The sequence below is a fragment of the Panthera tigris genome, chromosome D3 (genome assembly GCF_018350195.1).
Source record: "Panthera tigris isolate Pti1 chromosome D3, P.tigris_Pti1_mat1.1, whole genome shotgun sequence".
NCBI classification, from domain to species: domain Eukaryota; kingdom Metazoa; phylum Chordata; class Mammalia; order Carnivora; family Felidae; genus Panthera; species Panthera tigris.
Genome location: NC_056671.1, coordinates 23,485,649 through 23,506,579, shown reverse-complemented (window position 1 = coordinate 23,506,579; position 20,931 = coordinate 23,485,649). Strand labels below are relative to the sequence as shown.

The window sequence follows — 20,931 nt, the reverse complement described above, 5'->3', positions numbered from 1 at the left end:
CCGCTTGATCAGAGTGCTGCCCCAGTTTCATGGTTAGTTGCAGTGATTGGTGGTGGAGCTGCTTGTGTGCCCAGAGATGCCCGCTGTCGGTAGATCGCACAGGGGCGTTAATTACAGGATTTCCCAGAAGTAGACGTATGTATGGGCTGTCACATAGTCCTCCTGTAATTAGTTTGAGCCTCAGATTGTTATGTTCAGTTAATATTAAGTTAAATGTAATAAAACCCCCAAATAATTTATTTTCCAAGAAAGGTTTGCCAAAAAAAGTGTATATAGATGTACACACACACTCCCCCATCCCTAACACTTTCCTTCAAAGGGAAACCCTTTCAGTTTTTCTGTAGTATGGCTTTTTTTTTTTCCTTTGAAAATAAATCAGGGATTAGAAAGTTACACTGCTTTGAATAAAACCACATAATGATCTCCTAGGCCCCAGAATGTCCTAGTGTTACAGAGATGACTTTCTTGTTAGCATTTAGAAGAAGTGCCCATCCCTCTTGTGACTTTAGCTTCATTTTTCCTCATATTGAAATGTTGGAGTGTTTTCGTGGCTGAGCAAGGCAAAATTTACTACTTTTATGAATCTGGTGACTGTTGACATCTGTGAAAAGAGAGTTGGCTTTCCTGTTGTGTTTATTTCAGTGAGGCTCTCTTGCCTCTATGTCTGGAACATCACACGCTGCACCATTCTAAGAAATTAAATGCAATGAGATCCGTTAATTCAACATTATGGCTTAAGAATTATATTTCCTGGACCTCACATGTGCTTAAAAGTTTAATCGATCAAACTTTATTGCTTCCTTTTTCCTTAGAGCAGGCATTTGGAAAGTGATGGGTTTTTTTCCTGCAGTCATAACTCAGTGGCCTTGCTGACTTTTGTCTTGTGTTAAGACTTTAAAGTAGACTCCCATTTCCTCTGGTGCTGCGTGTGCTCAGCAAGTGGCCGAGGCCACAATCACCACCAGAGCTGCCCCTGACACTTCTGGAATTCACAGCTCCCCTCTGTCACGGTCCAGATATCAGTCTCTGTTTTAACCATGGAAGTATTTTTCCTCTTCAGCATTTTTTTTTTTTTTGTAGTCATCTTACCAATAACTTCTCAGTGACTGAACTCCCAACCTGTCTGCAGCAATAAAAAAAATTGTACCCTTTGTCAGAAAATCATTAACAGGCTGGTTTGGCAGGCCTCATTAGAACACCCTGCAGCCATCTGCTGTGACCAGCCTGCACAGCTCACTTTCACGCACACAGCGTCATGTCTCCCTTGTTGCCCCTTTCAGGTAAAGAAGCAGATTTTAGATGAAAAGATCTACTGCCCTCCCGAGGCTTCTGTGCTCCTGGCTTCTTATGCCGTCCAGGCCAAGGTAGGCTCAAAGAAGAAAAGTGCCTTCCTCCTTGGCATTAATGTGTGTCACAGGATCACTCCAGTCTTTTGTTTCTTCAGGTTTTCTAGGCTTCAGAGAGACTTTCCCCAGAAAGGAAGTGTTTAGGACTTGGGCTGGGGAAACCACTGTCACTGTCCCAGGTTCTGTATAATCTTGTGAGAATGTGTGTGTGTGTGTGTGTGTGTGTGTGTGTGTGTGTACAAGTGTTAAGTGTACGCTTATGATGAATTGTCTGTGTAATCTCATTACACACATGTGGTTTATTGCAATCACTGGACCAACCTTTCTTTTTATGAACCAAGGAAAATGAACTTACTGTCTCCAGTTTGGGCCAAACTATAGCATTTAGGTCAGAAAGGCCCAGGTCCTTATTCCAGACTCATCCTCTGAGGACCAGCAGCCCTGTGTGTGGGGACCCTGCTATAGCCTAGAGAATGCCCTACTTCCTTCACCCCTGATGGGCATGCTAGCTTTGCTCATGGCTGGTACTGCAGGCTGTTTGGCACTCCAAGCCCAGTTGAGCTGTGAGTGAATCATTCCTAGAGGAATCACTGCGGATTGGGAGGGGGGTGGAGGAGACCACCGCTCTTGTGTTTTGACCTCTCTGTTTTCATAAGACTAACTACAGGGTCAGTCAGGAGTGCTTCATGTCCCTCAGATACCCCACTTCAATCACATAGCTTCTTTTCTTGGTCCTACTGCTTCCTACCCCTCCCCTGCAGTGTAAGAAGAGGCCCCAGAATTGGGGCATCTTCATTACTTTTGTGATTTTGCATAATCTTTTCAGTTTTTATTTTCCTTTTTCGTTAGAGGTGTCCATAAAGCCATTTCCCTGTAGTGTTAAGAAAATTAGTAAGATACTCTTAACTTCTTAGCCCACTTTTTTGGGGGGTAGTTTAATACAATTTCAGATCAAAGCTGGGAAATGACTGGCCTATCATTTGGGAGGAAAAAAAAGTCTGTTCATGCTGGTCAGACTAACAGAAGTACAAGAATCAATTCAATCATTTGATGCCTCGGCTAATATTTGCTGAGTGTTCGCCAGGCCTGAGGAGTGGGTTGTTGACTCTGTCACAGATACAGACACTACAGCGAGTATCTGCCCTTTAGCGATTTGCCCAAGGGCATTCGGACAATCTTGGGTAAAGCTAAGGGCAGAATTCATGGCTTTGGGATTGTGTTTTGTGCCTCCCCTATTCCACTGCCCAGAAAAATGAGTAATTGAAAAAAGCAGAAAATGGGCCTTGATTCAACTAAAACATATGCTTCCTTTTATGCTTTGATTAAGAATATTAATAACAGGAAAAATGTGTCCTTTCAATCAGTATTGCCCTGACAGTGATGAAGCAGTCATTGTCACTCTCATCAAATGTGAGCACTTCCTGGCCCAGAACCGAGTTCCTTTTTAGCACGCTTTCTCTCCAGCTGAGAGGAGACCCAAGCTCTCAAGGACACTACCTCTCTTTGAAGGGCTTCAGTCTCAAAGGCTACATTTCCTTTACATGGATTTTGGGCCACAAATTCAAAGGCCACCTGTGGAAAAAAATAACTTTTCAGGGAACCAGCAGATGTTTGCTTAAACAGATTTCACTGTAGGAAAGCCCTACTAATTTGGATCCTACTAATTTAGAGATGAAAGTGATTCACAGACAGCATATGTGGTTCATATGGAGGAGGATGTTCTAACTGTTTTTTCCGGTGTAAATTTTCAGGATCTTACAAATAAAGGTAATCTGTGGCTTCAAGTCTGCATTCGAGAAACTAAGGATTATTATCACATGCTTCCAGTTTCTAGGACTGTTGGTTAATATTAAAAAAGATATCTCTGATTACAGTATTAATAGGATCTTACATGCCTGTAATGTTTTACAGTTCTACAAAGTGTTACACACGAATATTTCGTGCAATACTCAGTGTAGTCTTTTCCATGAGCCACAGCTTGAGAGGATTATGCCTGGTTTGCAGATGAGGAATTTAAGGCTCAGAAAGGATTAATAATTTGTCTGAAGTCCTAATACTTTATGTTAATTCTTTTTCAATGGAATTTATAGCCCACTTCTTGATGGACAAGATTTGAAGCAGAGTGGAACTGGAGACTAGAGCCGGGTTGAGAACCCTACCGTCCGGGACGCTTAGCTCAGCACTCCACTCTTGCCCTCCCCTTGTAGCGTGTGAGGGATGTCTCTGGGTAGCACGCACTGCCTTTCACCAAATTCAAGATTCATTTATAGGGTCTAATTTAGTCCAAACTTCTCAGTAAACCACACTGGTTCCCTCCATCATATTCAGTTTGTTTTCATCCTCAACCTTTCTGAAACAGAAAGGAACCTTAGAAGTATGGTGCGGAAAACGAATCAGGCTCATTAACACATGGAATGTAATTATGCACAAATGCATTCATTATGGTATTTCAGCTGTTGGAATGATATAGACAGAGCTAATTCCACAGCATCAAGAAACAATTACCCTCAAAGTATAAATACAAATATTAATCACATGGTTCAGTTAACAAGAACCATATTTCTTGGTTAGAGTTTGAGTTATGTTTGAATCGAAAGTCTGGGTTTTTTTTTTTGTTTTTTTTTTTTTTGTCGTTGTTGTTTTGTTTTGTTTTGTTCAGTCCAGTCACATGACATACCAAACCATCTTGCAATGTTTTAAGCCACCTGTTGGATTCTATACTGACAACTTGGTGTTTGAAATGTGTTCTTATTAAAAATGACTTTGGGAGATCGTGGTATGTAATTTACCAGTCTTGCAGTGCTGGCCTGCAGACTCCTAGTGTTCAGAAAGAGAAATGGATGGTGGGAGAGGAGGCTTACCGTTTCTTGGTACTCTTTGATGTCAGTTAGGGAAAAAGAGTGCCAAAAGGCAATTGAGTTGGGTATATGTACAGTGTAGGTGGAAAGTAGCAAGAGTTGACGCTGGAGGGGTATGTCTGTAGGATGCCAGATCAGAAAGGGTCTTGACTTTATTGTGTGGGTGGTACAGAGCCAGTGAAGGGTTTATATTTTAGATAGATCCTTTGGTGGCTATGTGAAGGCCATATTGGAGTGAGGCAGGCTTGGAAGCAGGGAGACCTGTTAGAAGGCTGTGGTGGTCATCCTGGGGAGAGGCTCTGAGGCTCACACCTGGGGCAGTAGTCAGTTGGATGGGAGGAGACCAACTTGAAAATGTCAAAGAGGCAAAAGGTGAATATAAATGATGTTGTCCTTCACACACCGCCCCCCTTTTGTGGCTTATACTTTTACACATTGATGTTTTTTCCCCACTCAACATTGATTTTGAGATGTATCATGTTGTATGTGTAGATGTAGCTTGTTGGTCCTAATTGCTGTATGGTGGCCATTGATGAGTAAACCTAATTCATTGATCCATCCCCCTTCTAAGGGAGAGGTAGGTTTAGTTTCTCTTTTCCCCCTTCCGTTCGTTATCAATAGTGTTTTACTGAAGATCCTTTTATATGAATCTTCATGTACATGTGCAAAAGTTTCCACCTCTTTTTTTTTTTAAAGTTTCCACCTCTTAAGGTAGATTTCTACAAGCAGAATTGTAGATCTATCCCTGAACATAAAGAACTCTTGAGTGTATGAGAAAAAGATAGCAGAAAAATAGATACAAAGGGCATACATACTTTATGGAGGAGAACATGAGAATGGTCAGTAAATAGAAAAAGATGTTCAATCTCAGTAGTAATCAAGAAAAAAAAGCAACGCTAACATGCCATTTCAAACCCAGAAGGTTGACAACGATTAGTAAATAGGAGAGAAGTGTTGTCTGAGCTCACATACGGGCAGAAAGGGACTGTGAATTGGAATGACCTCTGTAGAGCAATGGATGTGATAGGAGCCCATCAGGTGAGGGGGTACCCCTTCCCCGAAATTCCCCTTCTAGGTGGCTACCCCAGAGGACCTCCTGTACACCATGCCCTTTTTACTTAAAACTATCAGAACAGATCGTCCCACTTCATTTTTTTTTTAATTAAAAAAAAATTTTTTTGAGAGACAGAGCATGAGCAGGGGAAGGGCAGAGAGAGAGGGAGACACAGAATCTGAAGCAGGCTCCAGGCTCTGAGCTGTCCACACAGAGTCTGATGTGAGGCTCGAATTCACAAGGTGTGAGATCATGACCTGAAGTCAGATGCTTAACCGACTGAGCCACCCAGGCACCCCTCGTCCCACCTGATTTTTAATGTTTATTCATTTTTGAGAGACACAGAAAGGCAGAGTGCCAGCAGGGGAGGGGCAGAAAGAGGGAGAAACAGAATCCAAAGCAGCCTTCAGACTCTGAGCTGTCAGCACAGAGTGTGACGTGGGGCTTGAACTCATGAACTGTGAGATCATGACCTGAGCCGAAGTCAGATGCTCCACCGACTGCCACCCACTCACCCCTTCCCGCTTCATTTTTAAACTACTGAACAGTATTTCCTGAAAAGGAGGGACTGTGGATTACTTCAATATGTCTTTATTGGTAGATATGTAGGTTTGTTTTTCTATTATTTAAACGAATGCAGTGAACATCTTTGAATATGCCTCTTTGGGCACATATGAACAATCTTTCACTAGGATAAATACCAAGAAATGGCATAACTGGGCTGAAGGATAAGAATCTTTAAAATTTAAATAATGCCAAGTGAAAGAAGCTGGACACAAAAGCCTGCCTATTGTGTGATTCCACTTATATGAAATGTCCAGAATAGGCAAATCCATAGAGACAGAAAGTAGATTTAGTGGTTGCTAGGGGCTAGAAGGAAGAGGAAATTAGGACTTAACTGCTAATGGGTATGGATTTCTTTTTGGGATGATGGAAATATTCTGGAATTAGATTGTGGTGATGGGTGTACAACATTCTGAATATACTAAAAACCACTGAATTGTATGCTTAAGATGGTGAATTTTAGGTATATAAATCTATCAGAATAAAAAACATTAAATATGTATGGCCAAATTGTCCTCCAAAAGTCTTGTCCTAATTTAACTTTTAAGAACAGTGTGTGAGGGGCATCTGGATGACTCAGTAGGTCGAACATCTGACTTCAGTTCAGGTCACAATCTCATGGTTCTGGAGTTTGAGCCCTGCCTTGGGCTCACTGCTGTCAGCACAGAGCCTGCTTTGGATCCTCTGTCCTCCTCTCTCTCTGCCCCTGCCCCACTTACATGCACTCTCTCTCAAAAATAAACAAACATTACAAAATTTTTTAAGAAAAAGAACAGTGTGTGAGAATACCTGTTTTTCAACATCCTCATCAATAGTGGATGCTATCAGTCTTTTAATTTTTTGCTAATCTGACAGAAAAATAGGTGTTTTTTGTTTTTAAGTTTTTGTTTCCTGATTACCATGGAGCTGAGAATCTTTTCATAGATTTATTGGCCATTTGTATTTCTTTCCTCTGTGAATCAAGTGTTTACAGCTTGCCCATTTTTCTACTGTATTGTTTATCTTTTTCTAATTGATTTATAGGAGCTCCATATATTATGGGTGTTGACCTTTTATCTTTTTTTTTTTTTTTTTAATCTATCAGACTTGTCAATCTTTTTATGTTTTGGGTGACTTTTAGAATGGCCTCACCAACTGTTGTTCTGCACATGTCCTACATTTTATTCTGGTATTTTTATGGATTTTCATTTATGGGTTTGAGCCTTTAATCCACCTTGAATATAGTGACCGATGTTTTGGTAAGGAATCTATTCATTCTGTGTATGTATTGACCAAATCTGTTTTGTGAAATCCTGTTCAGAGCATTTGGTCGAATTTCCCATGTATATAGGCAGAGGCTAGTATTTCATATCCAGAAAGAGCCTCTGTTTAACCTAAGGATTGACTTCAAGAGTCCTCTAAATGGTGAATTCCCTTCTTGTATTTAAATTCAGTTGGTTCATATCAGGGGTGGATCCAGGTTTTGTGGAGCCTGAAGTTTATATAATTTAGGGGCTTCTTTTTAATGCTAGAATACCAAATTTTGAGTACAAAATTAGTTCAGGCCCACACAGGTGCAGAGAGACCTGAACCCAATATTCATTAGTTTCAAAGTAAATCCACTCCTGGTTTTGTTACCAGAATGCATCCGTACATAAAAGGATGAGGAACAGCCATCTCCATCTATGGAGTGGTATGACTTTCCTTTATATTCACTAACTGCCACAACTTAAGGGTTTTCTTCTTCTTTTGTTTTTTGAAGAGACATTTAAGAGCAGGCACACGTATCAAGGTGGCTTTAATGTTGTAGGTGGAGTTAGTCCAGCGGTGAAGTTCTTTAAGCAGGGTCTTTGCTGCCTCTGCATTGCTCAAATGTGTAACATATTTGATCACTGAAGTAGCTGGGAGCTCAGTATGGTAATGTGGGTCGTTAATCTTACAAGCCTTTGGAACCTGAATTTACAACTTTAACTTTGCATATCTGCTTACTTCGGCATTTAGAGTTTGGTCAGCACCATTAAGAGGTCTGCAAATGCGACTAACAGGGCTTGCTTTAGCATCCAACCCCTTCAAAAATCAGAGAGGTGGGGCGCCTGGGTGGCTCATTTGGTTAAGCATCCCACTTAGGCTGAGGTTCTGATCTCGTAGTTCGTGAGTTCAAGCCCCGAGTTGGGCTCTGACAGCACAGAGCCTGGAGCCTGCTTTGGATTCTGTGTCTCCCTCTCTCTCTCTGCCACTCCCCTGCTCACACTCTTGTCTCTCTCTCCTTCAAAAATATATAAACATTAAAAAATTTTGTATGGGTATTATTTCATTTAATCCCCATAAAAGTCCTATAAGACAAATACTGCTATTATCCCTATTTAACAGATGAGAAAACCAAGACACAAAATTCCCAAGGTCACGGCTAATAAGTGGAAGAGCTGGGTTTGAATTTTTAGCTGCTTGCTTCCAGAGCCAGGCTCTTACCTGTGCTCTGCGGCTGCCTCCCGAGAGAGTGCCCTTAAAACTCAGTCCAGTTACTCACTCATCACATCCTCAGGCCTTTAGGAGATCGAGAGAAGCCAGGTTCCTTTAAGTTTTTTTTAAATGAAGACAGGGGTACAAAAACTGGCATATTTTAAATGTTTAATTTGACAAATTAATTCCTTTAAAAACGCTCAAAAAACTCAGTACAATTCTACTATTTGCAAGATAATGATGAGATTCTTAAAAGACATTAATTTATGGTGTTTTTTAAAAATAAAGTTTATTTTATTTTGAGAGAGAGAGAGAGAGAGAGAGAGTGAGTATCCCAAGCAGGCTCCACACTGTCAGTACGGAGCCCATCGTGGGGTTCCAACTCATGAACCACGAGATCATGACCTGAGCTGAAATCAAGAGTCAGATGTTTAACTGAGTGAGCCCCAATTCATGGTGCTTTTTTAGCAGGCATGGGATGAGATACAACTTAAAGTTGCTGATGAACATTGGAAAGAAAGGGATATTCATTCTTAAATCAGAACATAAATTTCCAAGTTATTGTCCCTAAATAAATACATTAAAATGCATTTCTGGCCCCATTAATGACTTGCTCTGCAGCTTTAAGAAAATCAGTTAACCTATTACTCATTTCTTTGTCTGTACAATGGGAATGACAGCCTTGGCATCAGATTTCTCCAAAGCACTTTTCAGAGCCTTGAATGAAAGGTATTGGAACTATTGCCTGCGTTATTCCCAGCTCCCAACCTAGCAATTGTCTCCAATTACCAGCCACTTAGAAGGATTTGTAGGTAAGACTCTTATCACACGTTGTTAATTACAACTTTCACAGTTGTGTTTTGTTGTTTCCTTTCAAAAGCTAATGTTTGGTAGTGACTGCTTTCTTTGGGTTAGAAAACACGGCTACATTTCCATACAAATGTCACATTCTTATTAGCACATTACCCATCCATCCCTCACGGGATTATACAACTCTGTTCATAGATATAATCAGCTTTGTATTTTCATTCAAGGGTAACAAACTAGCAAGGTAGAAATCTTGACTTGGCATCAGAACTGAATTGAAACTGAATTGCTCCCGGAGCTGGGAGGGGATAAGACAGAGTCAGGCTCCATTCAGAAATGGCAGTTGTCTCTAGAATCTCAATCGCTTGCTCTCCTTTCTTCTTCTTCCAGTATGGTGACTATGACCCCTCTGTTCACAAGCGGGGATTTTTGGCCCAAGAAGAATTGCTTCCAAAAAGGGTAAGAAGAAATCAATCCCCTATTTGGGAAGACACAGCAGAGATGTGCTCTGTGATAAAGCCAACTGGGAGGCTTGAAGGAATATTGGAAGTACATGACAAAAACATTTAAATAAATATTTTGTGATCAATCTTGATGAGTAAAGAATGTTGAATCTCTGTTAAGAATATTAAAAAGCCAAGGTTCGTGGAATTCATTTGCGGTTGCCAGGGCTGTAAGTGTTTGTTTCCTTCAAGGTGGGTGAGCACCAGCGATTCCCAGGGAGGTGTGTGGAGCAGTGTGTGTTCAGCTCAGGGAGCTGAGCTATTTGCAGCTGGGCAGGGTGGATAGAGATGAATTGGGGTGGACATTGTAGTTTTTAATCCTCAGTGTTGTTCATCTTGTTCATTAGCCACGGAAGCAGGCCCTCCCTCCCTTTTGCTGCTCCCGGCTTTATAGCTCCACTCATTTGTCATGTGTAATAAAGGCCCGATTCTCACCTTTACCTGACTTTCCCTGCTCCTTTGATGGCTTTTGTGCAGGCAGAGGCAGCAGCACACACAGCTTAGCCCTGGCCGACCCAACTGAGCTCCTCCCTCTGGGACGTGCAGCCCAGGAAAGAGGGACGGCAGCTGGGTGAGGGGTGCACCTACGCCTGAGTAATGGTGCACCCTTCTGAGTTGTGACTCAAACTGAATGGTGCTTGTCTGTGCGCACCACCTCTGTGCCGTGTGACTGGCTCCCTGTATGTGGCTTTTTAAAAATAGCTTTGCTATTTTGTAAAAATGATGCACAATTATGAAAATGGCATACAATACCAAAACTTTCTTTGTATGTGGGTTTTTTATTTTGCTCTACTTTTTGGTAGGTAATAAATCTGTATCAAATGACTCCAGAAATGTGGGAGGAGAGAATTACAGCCTGGTACGCGGAGCACCGAGGCCGAGCCAGGTGAGGCTGCTTCATTATCGGTTTACATTTCCGTATGGACTTTTTTTTTTTAAGAACTATGAAATTAGGACACGCTCGTTGAACAAAATCCAGTACTGAGGTATATAGAAAAAGGGAGCGCTGGGAGTAGCTGGTCTTCAGTGTTGTGTGTGCTTCTTCTAGTGCATGAATACAGCCTGTCCAGATGTACAGGCCCACTGCACTCATTGGCAATTTAGGTTTCACGTTAAGGATTATAATGTATGGATATTCTGTAGCTTTTGTGTCCATTTCCCTACTGATGACATTTGGAGTGGCTATAGATTTTCACTTTCTGCAATGTACAGCCTAATGTTGTTATATAATTATATGAGCAGTTCTGAGGATACATTCTTTGCAAGAGTTGCTGAGTCCAAGGATATGAGCATTTTGTGTTCTGACAGGTGCCGCTAAATCGCCCTCCGCAAAGGCCGGACCTGTTTACCTGCCTACCAGCAGTGTGTGCACGTCTCTCCCCGCCTCGTTTCTCTCCCCACCACTCATTTTTATCCATCTAATTTTTGTAATCTAAAAGAGGAGACATGTATCTTAAGTACTCATTAGCATTTCCCTGATCACTGTAGGAATTGATCATCTTTTCATTAGTCTTTAAAATATTGTCCTCTTCAAATCAACTTCCTAGCGTGCTCTTTTTTTAATACCATGTATACTGAAAAGTGGGCAAGTCTTAAACGTACCACTCAATGAATTACCACAAAGTGAAAACACTGTGTAATACCAGGTGATGAGATAGCACGTGACCACCCCCCCATCACTCCCCATCCTTCCTCCCCACAGCTAACCACTCTCCTGACGATGGAGTAGCAGTGCATGTTTTAAATTTTACTTGCATGCAATCGGAGAGTCCCTATTTTTTGTGTCTCACTTCTTTTACCCAGAATCATATGGTGAGAATTGGTTTGTGGTGTGTAATAGCAGTAACAGTTTCATTTTCATTGCTGTGCAGAACTCCACTATGTTATTAAAGCATGAATTCCCCATTGCACTATTGGTGGATGTTGGGTATGTTGGGCTGTCTCTTGGTTTTTCGCTATTACAAATGACATCAAACGATTTTCCAAGGTAATTGTTTGTACCAATTTACATCAGCAGTGTGTGTGTTTCTAGTTGTTCCACGTGCTTGCCAACACTGTGTGTTCTCTCAGGTTGAATTTTTAAAATTCCATTTGAGAGCATTTTGAGATTGGAGAGAGGGAAGAGGCAAGGTCATAGGGAGACCTAGTTAAAATATTTCAATATCGTACCTATTTGGGAGTTTCCTGCAAGTCATTGCTTTAAGATCTTAATCTGACTCCTAGCTTAGAAGTAGGTGACCTTGGTTGGGTTTTACAGCCCCGATAGCTCTTGACCTAATCTCTGACAACACCCACAGAAATAAAATCAGGAAGGTAGCTCTCCGGTAGGTTGCCGAGAGAATTGTTTCAATACCAAAACCTTGTAGGTGAAAAAAGTTCACAACCAGATAAAGCAACAACTTAAATCAAATTTGCATATCCAAATCCATTTGAGGGAAGAAGATAACATACCACATGCTTTTCTTGAATTCCTTGAGACGGGTATCATTATTTATCAAGGGCAAAGCGTGAAATTGAAGCCAAGAGACACTGTAATGAATCTGTTCTCTGGCTTTTATGAGGCCGGGAAATTCTGCTTGACCTCGGTGCGTTTAATAGACTCAGGGCTGGGAAGAGCCTTGCTGGTATCTGCTCTGACTGACATCTTCTGGCAGGTTCCAATGCTCAGGGTGGCGTGTGCCCGCCCTCTGTTTTCTCACTTAGTTCCGGTGACAGTGTCTCTCATTCTCTTCACAGGGATGAAGCTGAAATGGAATATTTGAAGATAGCTCAGGACCTGGAGATGTACGGTGTGAACTACTTTGCAATCCGGGTGTGTTGAATCCTCTTTGACTTCCCTGTGTATAAACAGGCTGAATCAGGGGCAGACTGCTTTCGAAAATGGGTTATTTCCTTATTCCAGGATAGCAGACTCTTTAATGGTTCACTGGAGGAGAAGGGAAGAGGAAGAGGAGAGGGTCTTATAGCCTCATTTTCTATTTCTGGACTTCAATTAGATCCTCCGTAGTTAAGTGTCAGTTGAGCCCCCGGGGGACTTGGGCCTGGTCCTGGGCTCTGCTCAGCAGAAACCTGTTTGAATGCTCTGAGTGTAATGTTTGATTATTTCTGGCTCTGTGAGATCTGGCCCACAGGGAGCACCTGTAAATACTTTCTTCCCCCAAGGCACAAGGAGAGTAAAGCTGCTTTTATAGATTACTGATTTGTTTGGGTGGGACTCTTGTTCTCTCTAGCAGGCTAATTGGTTTTCTCTTCAGACCATTAATAGTCCCACTGCTGTCCCCTGGGAACCCACTGCTTCTGCACCAGAGGCTTTTGTTTTCAGTCCTGGCTGGGTGGGCCTCTTGAGCATCTTTCTCCCAAGGTTCTGCTGCTGGTGCAGCATCTAGGAGCTCCTTCCAAAGGAATTCATGCGATTGGCTCTAGTATTCCATTGCTGGTTCCAAACTACAGATAAGTAGATGTTAAAATAACCATCCATAGTGGTCCACCTTTATTATTATAGTTATGGTGTTTTTTAAATCTGTATTTATTCCTTTTGAGAGAGAGAGTGAGAGAGAGAGCAAGAGCGTGAGCGAACGCAAGCAGGGGAGGGGCAGGCAGACTGGGACAGAGAATCCCGAGACTCGACTCAACAACTCAACGAGGGGCTTGAGGGGCTTGAACTCATGAACCGCAAGATCGTGACCTGAGCTGAAATCAAGAGCCCTTAACTGACTGAGCCACTTAGGCGTCCCTTATTGGAGTTATGGTTTGCTTTCCTTTTCAGGGTTCTTATAAATTTTATATGAAATTTGGGTAAACTGTATTATATTTTAAGTAATTTAGGATATGGGGTGGCCTGGCTGGCTCAGTCAGCAGAGCATGTGGCTCTTGATCTTGGGGTTGTGAGTTTGAGCCCCACATTGGGCATAGAGAGTACTTAAAAATAAAATCTTTAAGTAATTTAGGATAGCTTTCTACCTGATTTGTTTTCTAAATACTGATTTTTAATGGATTTCACTACATAAAATTACACTGGCAAGTTATGTTATTTCGTATAGCAAACAAGTACCTAAAAGATTTTCTATAATCATGCAAAAGGTTATTTTCTTTTTCTTTTTTAAGTTTATTTATTTTGAGAGAGAGAGAGAAACAGAGCACATGAGAGAGAGGGAGAGAGAGAGAATCCCAAACAGGCTCTTTGCTGTCGGTGCAGAGCTCGATGTGGGAATTGAACTCATGAACTGTGAGATCATGACCTGAGCCAAAGTCAAGAGCCTGACACTTAACCAACTGAGCCATGTAGGCACCCTATATATATATGTTTTTTAAGTAAGCTCTATACCCAACATGAAGCTTGAACTCACTATCCTGGGCTCAGGAGTCACATGCTCTCCTGACTGAACTAGCCAGGTGCCCCGAGGTTATTTTCTAAAGTTTTATTAATTTGTATTTGCTAACTGTCTGGTTCCTTTCTTTTTTTAATTTTTAATTTTATTTATTGAGAGAGAGAGAGAGAGAGAGAGAGAGAGAGAGAGATTGTGTGTGTGCAAGCAACGGGGAGGCGGGGCACAGGGAGGAGAGACAGAACGCCAAGCAGGCTCTGTACCATCAGTACAGAGCCCACTGTGGGGCTTGAACTCATGAGCCATGAGATCATGACCTGAGCCAAGGTCAAGAGTCAGATGCCTAACCCACTGCACTACCCAAGTGCCCCAATTGTCTGGTTTCTTTAAGGTCAGACTAATTTAACACATTTCTGTGGTTTTGGCAACATCTTTCCTCTTGCCCCATATGCCCACCATCTAGATTCTAAAAAAGTAGTGTTTTACAATCCTTAAAAACTAGTTTCTCATTAGGGAATATTTCTTTTTTCTTTCTCTCTTCTCTTTTTTTTTTTTTTTTTTTTTTGAGAGAGAGAGTGTGTAAGTGAGTGAGGGGCGGAGAGAGAGAGAGGGGAGAGAGAGAATCCCACCAGCAGCATTGAGAGAAAGGTGAGAGAGAAGCAGGGCTCACCCAGAGTGGGGCTCGAGCTCACCCATTGCAGGACTCAAAGTCATGAACTGTGAGATCATGACCTGAGCCAAAGTCAGATGCTTAATCCACTGAGCCACCCAGGTGCCCGGGAATATTTCTGTAGCAATCAGACCAAAATACACTATTTTGTATGTGTATATGTTTTGTATAATGCAGTAGACAAAGCTAATGGATATGTTAGTATTATTTGTGTCCAAGTTTTTGTAATTTCACCATCAACTAAGGAAGATATGTGCTTAAAACAATTTAAAAGGGACTGCTTGAGTCGCACCTCTCTGTTTTTTTCCCTAGGAATGTTGGCATCATGATAGGAAGCAGAGGGTAGAATCCTTTTTTTTTTTTAATTTAATTTAATTTAAAGGAAATAGTCACAGGGGCACCTGTGTGGTTCAGTTGGTTGAGCATCTGGCTTCAGTTCAGGTCATGAGCTCATGGTTCATGAGTTCAAGCCCTGCATCTCTGCTGTCAGCACGGAGCTCGCTTTGGATCCTCTGTCCGCCACCCCCCGCCGCCCCTCCCCTGCTCATGTGTGTGCGCTATCTCTATCTCAAAAATAAACTTAAAAGTCACAAATATAATGAAGTATCTCGTTTTCCAGAATGTACTACAGCTCTTAAAAGTACAAAGCCTCACTGTGTTAATGTAGTAGTTTTAATAGCTTTGCAGACGAGGGATCTCTCTCCTGGTTTAGTGACAGCTCCTGACTTTGGGGTGTTAGAAGGAGTAAAAAGATTTATCTTGGAGAGCTCACTTGTCCATCTGACACCTGCTGTTAGATTGGTCCTTCTCATCACAGTCCGAGCACCTTCTCACTCTGCAGATCTGTTTTCCTGCCTTTGAGTCTGGTTCAATTTCCTTCTTGTCAGCAAGGGGTCAGGTGCTTTAGGTCCTTGTGCAGGGAGCTTCCTTCCACCACCACACAAGGGCCAGACCACACAGCACAGGTGGATGGATCTGCAGCCTGAAGATGTAACCCCAGGCCCACTGCTGGGTCAGTGACATGGAGGCCCAGGACACTTGCCTTCTGTCTGCTCTGCCTGCCAACCAACATATGTACCATCACATTTTCAAACAGCTTTATTGAGGTATAATTTATATATAGTTCACTTTGGAGTATTTTTTTCCAGTGTTCTATTATAAAAATTTTCAGACATATAAGAAAATTGAAAAAATTTTATAACAAATACCCATAGATACCCACTGTCTAGATTCTATAACATTTGACTATATTTGCTTTATCATGTTGAGACTACATTTTAACATAAAATAAAACCATTTGATCCTAGCACTTAGAATTTTCTTTCTGGGAGTACAACTACCTTTTCTTTCTTTAAAATTTTTTTTTAAATGTTTATTTATTTTTGACAGAGAGAGAGCATGAGCAGGGGAGGGGCAGAGAGAGAGGAAGACACAGAATCCCAAGCAGGCTGCAGGCTCTGAGCTGTCAGCACAGAGCCCGACGCGGGGCTCGAACTCACAGACCGTGAGATCATGACCTGAGCCAAAGTCGGATGCTCAACCGACTGAGCCACCCAGGCGCCCCCTACCTTTTCTTTTAATGTTTAATCCTATGGGTTTTTATTCTACCTCTGTGATAACCTAGTTCTAGTAGTTCCCCATTATCCATAGGAGTACTTTTCCAAAAGCCCCCGTGGATGCCTAAAACCATGGATAGTACCAAACCCTATCTATACTATATTTTTTTCTTGTATAGACATACCTATGATAATTTTAACTTATAAATTAGGCTCAAGGTGTAAGAGATTAACAACACTAACAATAAAAAAGAACAGTTATAACAATATACTATAATAAAAGTTATTTGAATGTGTTCTCTCTCAGAACATCTTATTGGACTGTGCTCACCCTTCTGGTGATGATGCGAGAGGCTTAAATGTCTGCATGATGAGATGAAGTGAGGTGGATCACGTAGGTGTTATTATGTAGCGTTAGGCTCCTGTTGACCTGACAGTAGTTCAGAAGGAGGATCATCTGCTTCTAGACTGGGGTAACTGAAACTGTGGAAAGCAAAACCACAGATAAGGGGTGGGTGTGGGGCTACTACTGTATTTAATTGGAGGTAACAGTGCTTAGATTGCTGCTACTTTAGCCATCAAGCCAGTGACAGAAGCCCCCAGTGATCCCTCTGGGGGACACTGAGTCATGAGGATGGTATTTTGCCTCTGCCTGCCCCAATTCAGGAAGCTGGAGCCCCCTGGGTTACACAGCAGCTGTGACTTCTGTTGGGACCTGTTGGAACTCGTCAGATGTAACAGCATGTGCCAGGTTCTTTGGGAAGTTGAATAAAATCTCACACGTCTGCTGGAGCTGACGGTGGCTGATCTTTGTTGACTCCACAGAATAAAAAGGGCACAGAGTTGCTGCTTGGAGTGGATGCTCTGGGGCTTCACATCTATGACCCTGAGAACAGGCTGACCCCCAAGATCTCCTTCCCGTGGAATGAAATCAGAAACATCTCGTACAGCGACAAGGAGGTAGGACAGGCCCCGCATGCAGACATGCCAGCAGCCCAGCTGCCAGCCTGTCCCCATCTCTCCTCCTCCCTGGACTTCTCCTTGCTATCAGTAAAATCCTTTACTCCCCAGGCTTTGCGTTTTTGGTTGTTGTTTCCTGTTTACAGAGCAGTATTGGCATCCTATTTTCAAGTAGCATCACTAAACCCCCCCTGCTGACCAACAAGAGGCTGGGAAGCTCAACTTGTCAAGACTAAACCCCAAAGAACAGTAAACCAACCAGAAAGTAACCTTGTCTTATTACTTGCCTTTCCATTTCTGGTGAGAAATTCTGTTTGTGTTTTTCAGTGTGGTATACATTAAACCCTCTCTCGGTGTCTAGTGCTTGATACGTAGGGTGGGGATATCTATCTAAGTATTTATCCCCACATGTATATATACGTATGTGTACCTCTTTCTGTCTCTCTGTGAGGATATAAATAAGAATATCAGGCTAACTGCTTATGAGAATTCAAAAGTAATTAAGTTTGAATAACTTGGCTGAGCACTTAAGTTAGAAGTCAGATGTTCCTATACCGGATGGTGATCTTTCCCAAACACTGTAATCTTAGGTTTGTTCATTCACTCGTTTGTTCTCTGTTAATTTTAAAGGCATTATCAAGCATCTGCTTTGTGTTAGTTTTCGTAGGGGAAACAAAGATGTAGAAAAGCCAGTCTCGACCTTCAGGGAAGTTACAGTCCAGCAAGGACCGGACTGCTGTGAGACAGGCCTGTAGCGCAAGGGACTGATGACACACGTGATAATGATCCGGTGCTTTTCTGCTTTCATAAGCGCTCTCAGCCCGACTCTGATTTCTCCTCCTAAGAACATGCTGCAAGAGTAGGGGCCGGGTTTGGGGTATCTGTGTCACATCAGGAAGTGAAGATGTGGAGGGATCAGGCGACTTGGTGATTGGTGAAGGGAATAGCAGGGGCTGAGCTCCATGTTCACCAAAGCCATAGCCCTGGGGGCACTTTTCCGATGCAGGGCGCTGAGTAGGAGTCCTGAGAGCACAGGGTACTGGGCAGAGGGCAGTAGGCCTGGATGGTGCTCAGTGACACACAGCTGGGACGCTGAGTGTGGAATGAGGAACAGTGACGGCTCGTGTTGCTGCCTGCAGAGCCCCCACCCTGAGCAGATTTCCTGTTTTCCCTTCCCTCGTAGCAACTTGAGAAAGGGAACACCAGGCTCCTGGTTTCCAATACGTGGTTGAGATCTACTCGGCCATGCTTGATGAGACAGATTGAGCTTCTTAATTCAAAACATTCTGGCTCTGAAATTTTTTGTTAAGTAGCTCAGAAAAGGAGCATTTAACTATTGCTTTTTTAAAATACTTAAATTGAAAGCCCCACATGACTTAAAGTAGTAGGTATGCTACGGCACGGTGGTTTTTCATCTCTAATTTCATAAAGTCTGTTTACTGCATATCCACACATTTGTGTGCTAAAGGCTCCCAAAACACTCGTTCTTCACAGAACCCAGGATTAAAGTCTCCCCTAGTATAGCCTGACACAATAAACTCTAATATACCCTCTCCGGGGGCAGGGCACCATCATGTTCCATCATGTCAATAACTTCGTGCAGTAAGAGGACCTCAAGCTGACTTGACATAATAGGAAGTAGTCTTAGTAGTTATGCATGACAGCCGTGCTGTCAAAACAGAAATGTTGGTTTATTTTAAGTGATCCATTGATTCTTTGCGCGCGTCCCGGCAAAGCCTGTGGTTTCCCCACTGTTTGTGGTTTCCCACTGACGGCTCCGGGGTTTGACTTCAAAGCCAAAAATAAGCTCAAGAAATTCACGAATAGCAGCCTACACAAGAGCAATAGTGCTTCTAAGTTAGCTTGACCAAAAGCTAACCAAAGGATCGTTTTCTGTCCTCAGTATGCTAACCCCTCCTTCCTTGGACAGTATAATATGCAAAAGAAATACCCAAAAATACATCTTCCCAGATGTATTTATCTGCTTAGCACGGCTTTCTCGGGAATAGATATCCATTTTTTAAGTGCTTCTTTGAAATGGAGGATCTGTCCGGTCTAATCAGGAGTGGTTGAGAACAGCAATTGCCATTTGTCCTTTATATGCTTCCCTGCCTGTGGTCTGGCCCTGGGATCTCCTACTTAGCTACCACCCTGTCCTTATCACTCCCCTTTGATTTCGAGAGCAGTTTCCCTCTGCTACCACGGTCTCTTCTTCGCACTTTATTCCTTTTATTAACAGCTTTCATCTGATAATCCCCACGTTCAGAAACCTGTGGTGACGACCTGTATGCTGTCACATCAAACCCAAACCCCTCCAACTGTCCACCCCCAGCCCACCCCTGCCTTCCTCCCAGTATGAGCCCGTGATATCATCTTAGTCATCAGAGAGCTAATAACGTCAAACGCGCGTCAAACGCACACACACACACACACACACACACACACACACACACACACACACACACAGTCTGCTCATTTCTCTATCTCTGCCTCATTTCTGTCGCTTGCCCTGTCCTAAATAGCCCTCCACCCAATCTTTTAGATCCTCTATCATATTCTCTTTGTCTATGACCAACTGAAGTTCCCGCCTACTTATGGTAGATCTACTCTGAATCCCCACGACATTTGTGATTTTTGCCACCCGATGAGGCGCTAAGAGATGATGTAATTTCTTAAGTAGCAGTTGAGTCATGAGTCTAGTTCCAGCTAGGTTGTGAGCTTCCTGAAGGCAGAACTGGGCCTGGGATGCTGCAGTGGGCTTCCCAGCGTTGGCCTCATGGTCGGGCCCATCAGGGGTCCATAGTTCAGGTTTCCAAGCCTGAGATGGTGCCGACAGCACCCCTTCCAGGATCCTGACCTTCCACAGCCCCAGACTCCATGCCCTCAGCTGTTTCTAAATCACAGTGGGTTAGTCCCCGGGCGCCAGAAGCCAGGACAAGGCTGGATCTTGTGCTGGATCTTTGACAGTGTGGTTGCTGCTTTTGTGGAATTTCCTGGTTGGTGCTAACACTTTATGTTGTCAGACTGAAACTTTTTCTGCTTCTTTCTTTCAGTTTACTATTAAACCACTGGATAAGAAAATCGATGTCTTTAAATTTAACTCCTCAAAGCTTCGTGTTAATAAGCTGGTAAGTTGAGATCCTAGTTTTTGTTACTAATAACTGTAGTTTTTCTAAGAAACTGAGCGCCTTTTTTTGAGAGAGTGACCTCTTGTGAGGTATAGAATGATAGGTAGCTCACTTGCTACACACTTTGCCGATAGACTTGAAAGACTCTTCTCTTTAGCTTAACCTAACAAGTCAAACCTAAATTTTGTGATGTGGAATTTTTAAAAAGTATTTTTATGGAGATAACTAATATATATAAAAGGATAAGTATAATGTGTATAGAAGGTATAAAGAGTGACAAAAAGGGGCACCTGGGTGGCTCAGTCAGTTAAGCGTCCGACTTTGGCTCAGGTTGTGATCTCGCAGTTTGTGAGTTCGAGCCCCATGTTGGGCTCTGTGCTGACAGCTTGGAGCCTGGAGCCTGGAGCCTGGAGCCTGGAGCCTGCTTTGGATTCTGTGTCTCCCTGTCTCTCTGCCCCTCTCTGGCTCACACTCTGTCTCTTTCTTTCTCTCAAAAATAAACATTAAAAAAAATAAAATATAAAGAGTGACAAAAATAAATAGCTATGTGGGGTGTCTGGGTGGCTCAGTTGGTGTCTGGGTGGCTCAGTGGCTTAGATCATGATCTCACAGTTCATGAGTTCAAAACCCCCACATCGGGCTCACTGCTGTCAGTGCAGAGCCTGCTTTGGATCCTCTGTCCCCCTCTCTCTATACCCTTCCCCTGCTGTGCTCTCTCTCA

The 20,931-nt window shown here is 42.7% G+C and overlaps 1 protein-coding gene across 5 annotated transcripts in view; it reads left to right on the top strand.

The window, feature by feature from the left end:
- Positions 1-20,931, top strand: part of NF2 (neurofibromin 2) — a 79,885-nt gene that overhangs the window by 30,653 nt on the left and 28,301 nt on the right. For 4 of the 5 annotated variants that reach the window (XM_042961584.1, XM_042961586.1, XM_042961585.1 and 1 more), the window contains 6 exons: positions 1,281-1,364; positions 9,459-9,527; positions 10,375-10,457; positions 12,308-12,383; positions 16,948-17,082; positions 20,136-20,210. In XM_042961584.1, the coding sequence (XP_042817518.1) occupies positions 1,281-1,364; positions 9,459-9,527; positions 10,375-10,457; positions 12,308-12,383; positions 16,948-17,082; positions 20,136-20,210 (522 nt within the window). Of the gene's footprint in view, positions 1-1,280; positions 1,365-9,458; positions 9,528-10,374; positions 10,458-12,307; positions 12,384-16,947; positions 17,083-17,228; positions 17,383-20,135; positions 20,211-20,931 lie in introns of those variants that run through there. The other variant, XR_006209756.1, reaches the window with a different exon arrangement.